Raw genomic sequence first — 10,286 nt, 5'->3', positions numbered from 1 at the left:
CCCACCCCGCGCCGCGGCGTGTGAAGTGTTTTGGTCCAACGATCACTCACAGGGGTTCCCTGAAGGGTGTGTACACTGGGGACTGGGCTTATGGATCCTCACAGGGGCACGACTCCACCACAGGGATGAGGGGAAAATAACCTAGGATGTTCCCTGCGCTTCCCTCATCACTAAGGCACACATAAAACAAAACCGAGACCTCTGCTCCCTTCTCCCCACAGCGACAAGTAACTAAAGGCCCTGCAGACACACTCAGGACCTGGGGCCTCCTAAATCACACACACACACAGAAGGTTCTGATTTGCGTGACCTGGGCCACGCAGCAGCACCTCCTCCATGGAGATGGCTGAGGAGGCCAAGGGCCTAGGGTCGGCCACCCTGGCGCGGGCTCCTGAGCCTCCGAAGTGGATTTGGTGCAGGGTCTGGAGCCAACATTGCCCTGATTGCTGTGCCCCTCACTGTCACACCCTTTCACTTGCACTGGGTTACTGGGATCCTAAGGTAATCTGCGATCCCAGTATGTCTCTCAGAGGCTCAAGGAAGGGAAGGGGTCAGAGCTGGTACAGAGACAGCGAGAGCACGGCGCCCCCCATTTCAATGTCCTCCCACTTCTCTCTTATGAGTCCTTCCAGGCACAGATCCCCTTTGCCCTCTGTGAGGCCCAACCTCTCACCTCATCCTCTCTCCCAAAATCCAAACCCCATTTCCTGAATCATCCTAATAGTGACCTAGGGGAAAAATAAGCCTATCCCATGGAGTCCATCACCTGCCCTTCTTTGCCCACACCTGAGAACAGAGCAGGCTGGGAGGGGAAGGAGACCCCCAGATCCCTAGCCCAAGGGGTGGCCTGTGGGAGCAGGGACAGGGCGGCTTGTGGCAGTGCCGCACAATGGTGAGAGCGCAGCCCTTGGGGCCAGCAGCCCTGAGTGCGAATCCTAGCTCCAATACTTGGCAGCGAGAGGATCCTGGGCAAGTCACTTAACTGCCCCCAGAGAGGTCTCTCTGTCAGTGAAACAGGAACAATAAATACAATTTATTATTAGGATACAATGGGAAAGAAGGAACAGCACTTAGCATAGCTCTTGCCACATAAGAGCTCAAAAATGGCAGCTACTGGCATGGGCTTTTGCCTGCCACTAGGAGGCTCCAGTCCTCCGCAACTGAGCCTTCTTTTGCCCCTCGTTAGAGGGGGGACAACCTTGGGGTTGGGGGCCGGGGGTCTCCTCCGCATCCGACCCTTAGCCTCTAAGGTCCTGAGTCATTGCCTCCCAGGCTGACTCCTGGTGACTGCCCCTCACAAGCCAGGCCAGCCCCAGCCTGCCCCGTGTTGAGCTCTGCTGTCACCATCACATCATGAGCTCCTTGTCCCATTGCCTGCAGAGCAGTAACCATTACGGACACCATCATATGCATGCTGGGTTAACTTGGTTGTAATGGTTATTTGATTGCAACACTTGACTGAATGTGAAGCAGGACCTCAAACCCTCAGAAGATCCAAGGGGCTCATGACCTCATGAGTGAGGTCGTGTGCTTTCCTCCTGCCAGAGCATGTCCTGACTGATGTCCTGAGTCCCCCTTCGGGGCGGCCATCAGATGGTCTGCCACAGCCTCAGCATTCTCTGCCCAAGGTCCTAAGCCCCTTAGAACAGACAGTAAGCCCCAGAACCCTGGCCTCGAGTGGCACTCCCGGGGCATAGAGCTGAGGGAAGCTTGCCTTACTCCAGAGGTCTCTTGGGAAGTTCATTGACACAGAAGTAACATCAATCACTCCATCCTGCTCCGGGGAGACAGGGAGCCCTGCATGGTCTTGGGGACCACCTTTAATGTCTGCCCAGGAGACTCTGGGATAGAGCCAGGCAGGGAACCCTATCTGAGGGGCTTCAAGACATGGCCCTTCAGCCTGGGCATCTACTCAGCAGGGACGTCACTGCAAAGCGCCAAGTGAGGCCGGCAGGGTACTCGGAATGACTCCCAAACAATGTGTGTTTCCCCACAACACTCTGTGCCCTGATTGCTGGGCACTCTAAGGGAACATTTTGTTAACAGTCTTTGAACAGGGTCCTAAAACTCGCTAAGAGACCTTTTCTCTCTCTCCACACACACAAGCACACACCAGACAGTATACAGGTGTGCACACACTGCCTGAACTCTGAAATGCAGCCCATGGCTGCTAGGGGCCTGGCAGATTAAACAACAGCCCAGAGACCCCAGTCCTGAGGATTCTACACAAATAGCATCTCCTCACAGCACTAAGGGAAAGTCCCTCCTTACCCCACGGTTGAGGTCTCCTCCTTGAAAATGAGTGGGCTTTATTCCTTAGTACGCAACAGGCTGTCAGGAGCTTTGGCTTCTCCTTTCAGCAGTGACCACTGAGCAGAATCCCCAGTGGCTGCATCTTCCCACTGGGCCCTTCCCTCATCTAGGGAGGAAGTGTGCAGGGGGTGGGAGCAGCTGCAGGCAGAGGCAGCACCACCTCTGCAGCAGAGGGCACCTGCCCCAGCCTCTCCTCCAGGGCTCCGCACAGAAAGAGGGAAAAAGACAGAAGGCGACCTGAACAGGGGCAGACAGGGGAGCAGAGCTGGCTGAGGCCCACAGGCCTTTCTGCAGTCATGCTCCTCAACACTGTGGCAGGGCCAGCTGGGGACCAGAGGAGGGCCTAGAAACAGCAGCCAGGGAGGTGGGGGAAGAGATACCTGGCGGAAGGAGAGGCAACTGTGATTCCAAATCATAAATAGCAAGGGACAAAGGAGCCAGACATCCCCCTCTCCATCAGACCCTTAGGCAAGCAGAAGCCCAATCACATGAACCTGGGCTGCCCTTACTTGGTTAAGGCAGGTGCGGGGGTAGGGGACTGCGATGGACTCAATGTTTGTGTCTCCCCAAGATTCCTATGTTGAAACCATATCCCCAGTGTGAGGGTGTTGGGAGGTGGGGCTTTAGGAGGTGAGTAGGTCATGGGGCACGGCCCTCATGAACGGGATTAGTGCCCTTCTAAGAGGCCCCAGAGGGCTGCCTTGCCCTTTCCTCCACCCAAGGGCACAGCAAGATGGCACCATCTATGAATCAACCAAAGGCAGCCCTCACCAGACACTGAATCCGCTTGTGCCTTGATCCTGGACCTCACAGCCTCCAGAACTGTGAGCAATAAGTTTCTGTTGTTAGTAAGCCACCAAGCCTATATAGGCTTTTTGTTATAGCAGCCCAAATAGACTAAGACAGAGGTCTGTCCACACTTTTTAGAGGGCGGTTCTAACCGAGTGGGATTTGTGCAGGAGCTGCCTTACACCAGTGTAGCAACCGTGTCGACCTCTGCCCTCTGCAGAAACCACAAGACCTCACGGAGGCTGACATCACCAGACAGCTGGGGAAATGAGAGCTCCAGGACCTCTCAGCCTTGTGGACCAGGACCCTGGCAAAGACTGAGGCTGAGTTCAACCTCTGTGCAGGCGCCAGCTGCAGTCAGGCTTGCAGATGGCCCCACTCCCACCTTGAGTGTACTCTTCTCACCCTGCCTGGCTCAGGACATTGCCCATGAAGGACAGGCAGCCCCATTTTCCCCGCTACACCTCGGTGGGTCCAGCTTCCCCAAAATATTTGGTGGAGGGGCTGGAGCGAAGGCCGCGGGATAGCATGGTAAGGTAGGAGGTGAAATCTTTGACATGATCCCAGCACAGTCCCTTGACTGGGAATGGAATTGGGGTAAGGCTTTGTACACTTTCCCCAAGGATTTTCACACCCATGATCTCACCTCGGCCTCACAATGGTCCTGTGAAGTGAACCAGACAGATGCTATTTCCCCAACTTTAAAGATAAAGAGGCCTGGGCAAGGGAAATGGCTCCATGGACATGGAGCAGGGAGTTAGCAATGCGCTTTGTTCCCTGGTGGTTTTGCTTAAGTAGCAGGGAGGCACCAGCCTGGGGGATGTGGCGGTGGGGGTTACTGGCAATTTCTACAGGGTCTCAGGGATGATGATGTCCACTGGTCTGCTGGTGCAGGAGTCTGCCTGCCCTCTCATTTTGGGAGGTCTCCTACTGTCCTGATGCTGAGTAAACAGAGGGACCATGGTGAGGAGGGAGGGAGAGAAAATGTGGGCTCTGAGCTCTTACCTGTTCTGGTTGGAGTCCTGCAAGGAGGTGCCCAAGGCCCAGTCCACATCCCCCACTGGTTGCTCTAGGATCCAGAACAGAAGTAGAGATCAGGACAGAGCCAGAAACAGGGCTCTCAGCTGCCACTTAGTGAACACTGAGGAGAAGGGTTTCTCCAGAAGCAACTTACTCCCCAGATAAATCCAACACCTTGCCTGAAAATTGGAGGCCGAGCCTGTCACGATGACTGCTGTGGACACAGCCATATGCTGAGAGGACCACATGCCTGGGCTCAGGCATGCGGTGGTGAATGAGTTTGTGAGATTTCGGAATGAGAAGGCAGGAGGGGAAAGAGGCTGTCCTCTCGGGTCTGGACACTTGTACATCCCATTGGTGCTACTGTCTGAGCTCAGCCCAGCTGCTAGAATGCCCAGCCTCCTTTTAGGAAGGGGTTCCTGTCTGTTTGCCCCACCAGAGGGCCCTCACTGAGGGTGAGGGCATGTCACTGGAGGGAGAGGCAAAAAGCCACTCCGGAAAGGAATCCAAGCCGCAAGGAAGACATCATAGTGGCCTCTAACCCCAAGCACACAGGGTGGCCTCCCATTGGTCTGCAGGGTCATGGGGGGCTTCAGCAGACAGGCTGCCTGTGAGGCCGCAAAGAATCTATGTCAGAGCCAAGAATAAGAGGCCTCCTGATGATTCTGGGGACAGGAAGTTGTCAGGCTCTCCCTCCTTTCCTGCCCCATTCCCTCTGTGGAACCCCCTTCTCCCCTTTTCCTCCCTCTGGATTCCCTCCTGCTCCCTCCACCACCTGGACCTACATAGTGAGCTTCACCTGGTGCAGCTGTGTCCCAGGATGGAGTCCGGGCGGGGGTTCCCACCTTGCGGGGGCTCTGCCCAGAAACACTGAGCATCTCCTGCAGCAACAGGCGGTTTCTCTCCACCCGATCAGACAGGGACAAGGCACTGCTCCCAGTGCCCAGAGCCTCCAGGTCTCCAGCTCTCCAGCGCTCGCCCAGCAGGGCTGTCCTGGGGACAAATTCCTCCTCAGAGGTCAGGGATATGCTATCCAGATCTGCATCTGTGACCACACCATCTGGAAAAGGGTAGGACCTTCCTGTCCTCCGGCTGGGAATGTGGATGATTTTGTTACAAGGACCAGGATCCCCAGGCCGTCCGGGACTAACTCCATGGATGGGGCTCTCTTGCAAAGAGCTGGGCCCCAGCAGCGGACCTCTCTCATGGTCAGGCAGCATCCATTCGGCTTCTGGAGGCCACGGGCTCCCCCTCTTGCAGTACTCAAGCCCAGGGGCAGGCGGCCTGGGAGGCCCGGGGCCCCCATCCCTGGTGGGTTCCTCCTCATTGACGCTGCCGTCCAGCTGCCCATCAGGCAGGTTTTGGGTATGAGGAGCCACCACAGTACCTGGCAGGAAAGACCCCTCCGATGAAGTCCCGGCTCCCCCTGCCTTGCCTCGTCTGCATTTGGGTTTCTTGGGGGATGACCACTCATGGGAAGCAGAGCAAGGACTCACTCCCTGTTTGGCTGCTGTCATCTTCTCCTTCAAAGCCCTCACCTTGGATTCCAGCACAGAGGGGCCTTGGAGCTGTACCCCCCATACTCTGGGAGGCCGGGGGGCCATCGGGCTGGATGTTCTGTTTTCCTGAGGGCAAGGCCAGGGTCTTGGGGGGTGTCCGTTATCCATTTGTGGCTCAAGATCACTCCACTCCACAGCTGAGGTCCCCTCCATGGGGCTGGCTCTTCCACTCCCTGTCTTGGGCCCTCTGGAGGGGAAAACAGACAAAGCTCCTGAGACCGAGCACAGAACAAACCCCCACAACCTCCCGGGGCCCCAAAGTGTCTTGGTGTTGAGTCCTGTCCAGATGAAAGTAACTTGGAGACAGAGCAGAGCATGCCCTCTAGATCAGTGGTCCCCAACCTTTTTGGCACCAGAGGGGCTGCTTTCAGGGAAGACAGTTTTTCCACGTATCGGGGCAGGGTGGAGTGGAATGGTTTTGAAACGAAACTGTTCCACCTCACATCATGAGGCATTAGATTCTCACAAGGAGCTTGCACCCTAGCCCCCTCACATGCGCAGTTCACAGTAACATTTGTGCTCCTATGAAAATCTAATGCCGCCGCTGATCTGACAGGAGGCAGAGCTCAGGTGGTAATGCTCACTTGCTCGCTGCCACTCACTTCCTGCTGTGTGGCCTGGTTCCTAATAGGCTGCGGACTGCTATGGTCTGTGGACCACTATTGGTTCGTGGCCCAGGGACTGGGGATACCTGCTATAGATAATGTGAAAGTGCTTTTTTAAAAATGCAAATCATTGAAGAGTGCAAATAAGTTATTGTTGAATTTTTTCTTCCAAGTCTGAGTAGTGTTCTAGTTTTTCTATCCCGATTTTACAGATGGGCAAAATGAAGCTTCAGAGGACAACTAATCCTATGCCAAATGTGTACCACAGTGAAAACCAGGGTGATTTCCCAATCCCTGGCCTCTTGCTTTCCTGAAAGGTGGTTTCAGTGGAGGATGCCCGCATCTGCTAACAGGCAACATGCTCTTCCCTCTCCAAGGGGAGCCAATGAGGATGATGGACATCAGGAAGACACCAAGCAGGATCTGACCTCCGGTAGAAGGTGCTGCATCCAACCTCACCCCTGATCCTTGATGCCCAAGCCACAGGACCACAGTATGGGGTTGAGCTCAAAGGGAGACCTTGACCAGTCAGGAACGCTGATCAGGCATCTGCTCTATGCCAGGCAGGACTGCAAGTGCTTTCAAACACACTCCCCCCAGTAATCCTGTCCCTAACAGAATGGCATTATTGACCAGGCATGGTGGCTCACGCCTGTAGTCCCAACACTTTGGGAGGCTGAGGTGGGTGTGTCACCTGAGGTCAGGAGTTCGAGACCAGCCTGGCCAACATGATGAAACCTCACCTCTATTAAAAATACAAAAATGTTGCCAGGCACGGTGGCTCACACCTGCAATCCCAGCACTTTGGGAGGCCGAGGCAGGTGGATCACGAGGCCAGGAGTGCTTCGCGCCTGTAGTCCCAGCTACTCAGGAGGCGGAGGCAGGGTAATTGCTTGAACTCGGGAGGAGAGGTTGCAGTGAGCCAAGATTGCGCCACTGCACTCCAGCCTGGGCAATAGAGAGAGACTCTGTCTCAAATAAATAAATAAATAAATAAATAAATAAAAATAAGTAAAAAATACAAAAAATTAGCTGGGTGTGGTGGTAGGCACCTGTAGTCCCAGCTACTTGGGAGGCGGAGGCAGGAGAATCACTTGAATCCAGGAGGCGGAGGTTACAGTGAGCCGAGATCCCGCCACTGCACTCCAGCCTGGGCGATAGAGCGAGACTCTGTCTCAAAAAAAAGGGCTTTGTTATATACTTCTACAGATGGAGAAATTGAGGCACAGATTACAACACAGAGGTGCTAAGGGGAGGCCCAGTTTGGAATCCAAAGCTTCTCATTCCAAGCCCAGGCCTTTTCCAAAACATGTAGTGATCACTTAACCCTATTCCCCTTATTCCGTAAATGAGAATGTTCCATCCCCAGAGGCTGGGTGGCTTGCCAGCGCTGCACAGATCCTTAGCAGCATGTCTGATGTTTACCCCTTCACAAGGAATGAAGGTGAGCAGGGGTTTGACTCAGGGTGTTGCATGCATGTCTACATGCCACAGCATTTTAATGTTGATTCTACCTTCTGAGAAAAATGCAGCTTTAATATCATATATCTAGATGTGCCCCACTTGAAGTAAACTTTGCGCATAAAAATCCGTATGTGTATAAACTTCAAATTAGGAGTTATCCACTTCATAACACTGACCAAGGATTCACCACAAAATTCTCTTAAATGGCAAGTCCCTCTGTAGTCGTTTATTACAATTCATTTATACACAAGCTTTCAGGAATGCACACCTTTTATAAAGCAAAATACACGTATAACGCGAAATGTCACATCAGTTTTAAGCCAGTAAAGTTTAAGGATTATCTTTAGGAGGACAGAAATAATTTGTTCTCTGAGTTAATCTAGAATGCAGCAAGTTTCTCTTTGCATCTCCTTCTTCTCTTCTAAAGTCCGATCCAGAAAACAGGGGATTAGAATGTAACATGAGCAATTTGTGTAAAGTTAAAAGAACTTTTTGTTTTTGGGGAGGCTGAAGCCAGAGGAGGCCGGGCTTGAGCCCGGGAGGTAGAGGTTGCAGTGAGCCAAGATCACACCACTGCACTCCAGCCTGGGCGACAGAGCAAGACCCTGGCTCCAAAACATTAAAGTAAGAATTGTTAATGGGCAAACTGTGGAACAGCACGCCAGAGACCTTAGAGAATGAGACCCTCCCACTGGAGTCCCCTGGGCATGGGCTTTCGGGAAGATCGGTCAGCTCGGAGCCGCCTGGTTCTATGGCCCAAGCACTGTGATGTATTTCCTCTAACTCAGAGGGGCCAAACGAAGATGGACGTGAAGGGCGGGCCTCCCCACGACCCTTCCAGCTCTGAGCTTGTAGGAGGCCTGCCTCCCAGTGTCCGGGGCGACCTGGGCTCCCCGCTCCGCCGCCCCGCGGGTCCGCCACCCCCGCCCGGCCGGCCTGGCCAGCCCGGCGTTGCCTCCTCTGTACTCACTGGGGGCTGCTGCCCGCGGGTTTGGCCGCTGCCGCCTCTGTCCCCTCCATCCCTTGGAGAGGCCAGGCCCTCTCCAGCCCCTTCTCCCTCCCAGGCCCGCTGCTGGGTTCGGGGAGGGACTTCCAGCCCAGAATCCGGGGCCGAAGTGCGGCCCGCAGGCCTCGCCCCTCGGGGCGCGGCCGACCGGGGGTCCGGGACGGCGCCGAGGCCGGGCCAGCTCCCGGCTCTGCGGGCAGCCCCTGGTCCCCGGGTGGGTCCGGCCGGCGCAGCGCCCCGCGGGCCGCACTCCCTCCCGGCGAGAGGAGGGGAAGCGGGGTCGGGCAGGCAAGGCGCCGGCAGAGAAGGAAGTGGCATCGGCTGTCCGTTCGCGGCTTTGCCGTAGAAGGGAGAGCGGCCAAGCCCGCGCCTTCCCGGCCCGCGGCGGGCAGAGGGAGCGGAGCGCGGAGAGGAGGGGCCGCGGGAGGGGCTGGAGGAGCCGGGCCTCGGCCTCCCACCCCGCCCGGAGCCCAGCAGGGCCGCCTCTCCCGCGCCGCGGCCCAGGGAGCGAGTGCCCCCGGCCGTCAGAGGCGCAGGAGGGAAGTCCCGGGCGGCCCCGAGCTTGGGGACGACGGGGCGGTCGCCAGCCTCGCAGGGCGGTGGCCCCTTCCCCGCGGGAAAGCGGGCGCGAGAGCGGAGGCGCGCGTGGCGCACGGAGGACGGGGAGCGCGGGCAGGAGCTGGGGGCGCACCACGTTCTCGCCGGGCTCCGCGTGCCGCTGGTAACCCTACACCCAGGGCTCGCCTTTCGGGGTGGAAGCTGAGGAATGCCTTTTGTGTGGACAAGTTTTCCGGAGGAGCCGGCCGCCCTCTCTGTGGGGCCGTCCATCGCTCCGTGGAGCCGTTTCCTCTGAGATCAAGGTTGTTGGTTCCCGCTCTCCAGAGGCGTGAGGGAAACCCGGAGGGAACACGGTCCGCGCATCCCATCTGCGCATTGCCCGCCGCCGCCTCGGGTGGGGACAGGTTCTCAGGGTCCTGGAGACTCCCGAGCAGACCACTTTCCGCAGCGCAGGGCAGGGGTCGCAGCCAGGGGCCGCAGCCAGGGGCACTCCCTGCAGCCGCGGCCCAAACCAACAGAGCTTGCTTTCTCCTTTCACGCAGAGGGGGTGACCGAGCCTCACCTATTTCCAAGCCTAGTTTTTCACAGACGGGAAGCAATAAAAGTGGCCTCAGGAGATTCCGGAAATCTCTACAAAGAGAAAGTGCCCGTTCATCTTTCCTTCAGCCGACAGGCTTCGCTGTCAAGCATGGGGTAGTTGTGCACCTCCAGATGGCAGGACAGACACAGCAACAGTAAGGGCCGCGCAATGTACCCGTGCAGGGGAAGGAGGGGAAGGACGTTTTCTAGAGGGGCTGCCTCTTGAGTTAGGAGGGGGTTACTGTGCACAAGGTGGGGAAGGGGCGTCTGGCAGAGCAACAGGAGAGCGGAGTCTGGGGAACTGTGAGTGGATTGGCCTCTTGGCAATTTAGGAACTTGAGAGATTATCCAGTGCAAACCCTCTGGGTCACAGTACAGGCCCAAGGTTGTGTC

General features: G+C 56.4%; 1 protein-coding gene across 2 annotated transcripts in view; it reads right to left on the bottom strand.

Annotated features, from left to right (window-relative positions):
• The window catches only part of KIAA1614 (KIAA1614 ortholog), a 38,484-nt gene extending 29,613 nt beyond the window's left edge, over positions 1-8,871 (bottom strand). The window contains exons 1-3 of one of the 2 annotated variants that reach the window (XM_017888817.1): positions 8,721-8,871; positions 4,922-5,868; positions 4,108-4,171 (exon numbers count right to left, since the gene is read on the bottom strand). In XM_017888817.1, the coding sequence (XP_017744306.1) occupies positions 4,108-4,171; positions 4,922-5,868; positions 8,721-8,770 (1,061 nt within the window). In that variant the 5' untranslated portion in view covers positions 8,771-8,871. Of the gene's footprint in view, positions 1-4,107; positions 4,172-4,921; positions 5,869-8,720 lie in introns of those variants that run through there. The other variant, XM_017888818.1, reaches the window with a different exon arrangement.
• Between the last annotated feature and the right edge of the window lie 1,415 nt (positions 8,872-10,286).

This window comes from Rhinopithecus bieti, unplaced genomic scaffold (genome assembly GCF_001698545.2).
Source record: "Rhinopithecus bieti isolate Rb0 unplaced genomic scaffold, ASM169854v2 scaffold_15676, whole genome shotgun sequence".
In the NCBI taxonomy this organism is placed as follows: domain Eukaryota; kingdom Metazoa; phylum Chordata; class Mammalia; order Primates; family Cercopithecidae; genus Rhinopithecus; species Rhinopithecus bieti.
Note: the sequence above shows the minus strand (reverse complement) of the source record. Positions and strands in the feature narration are given on the sequence as shown.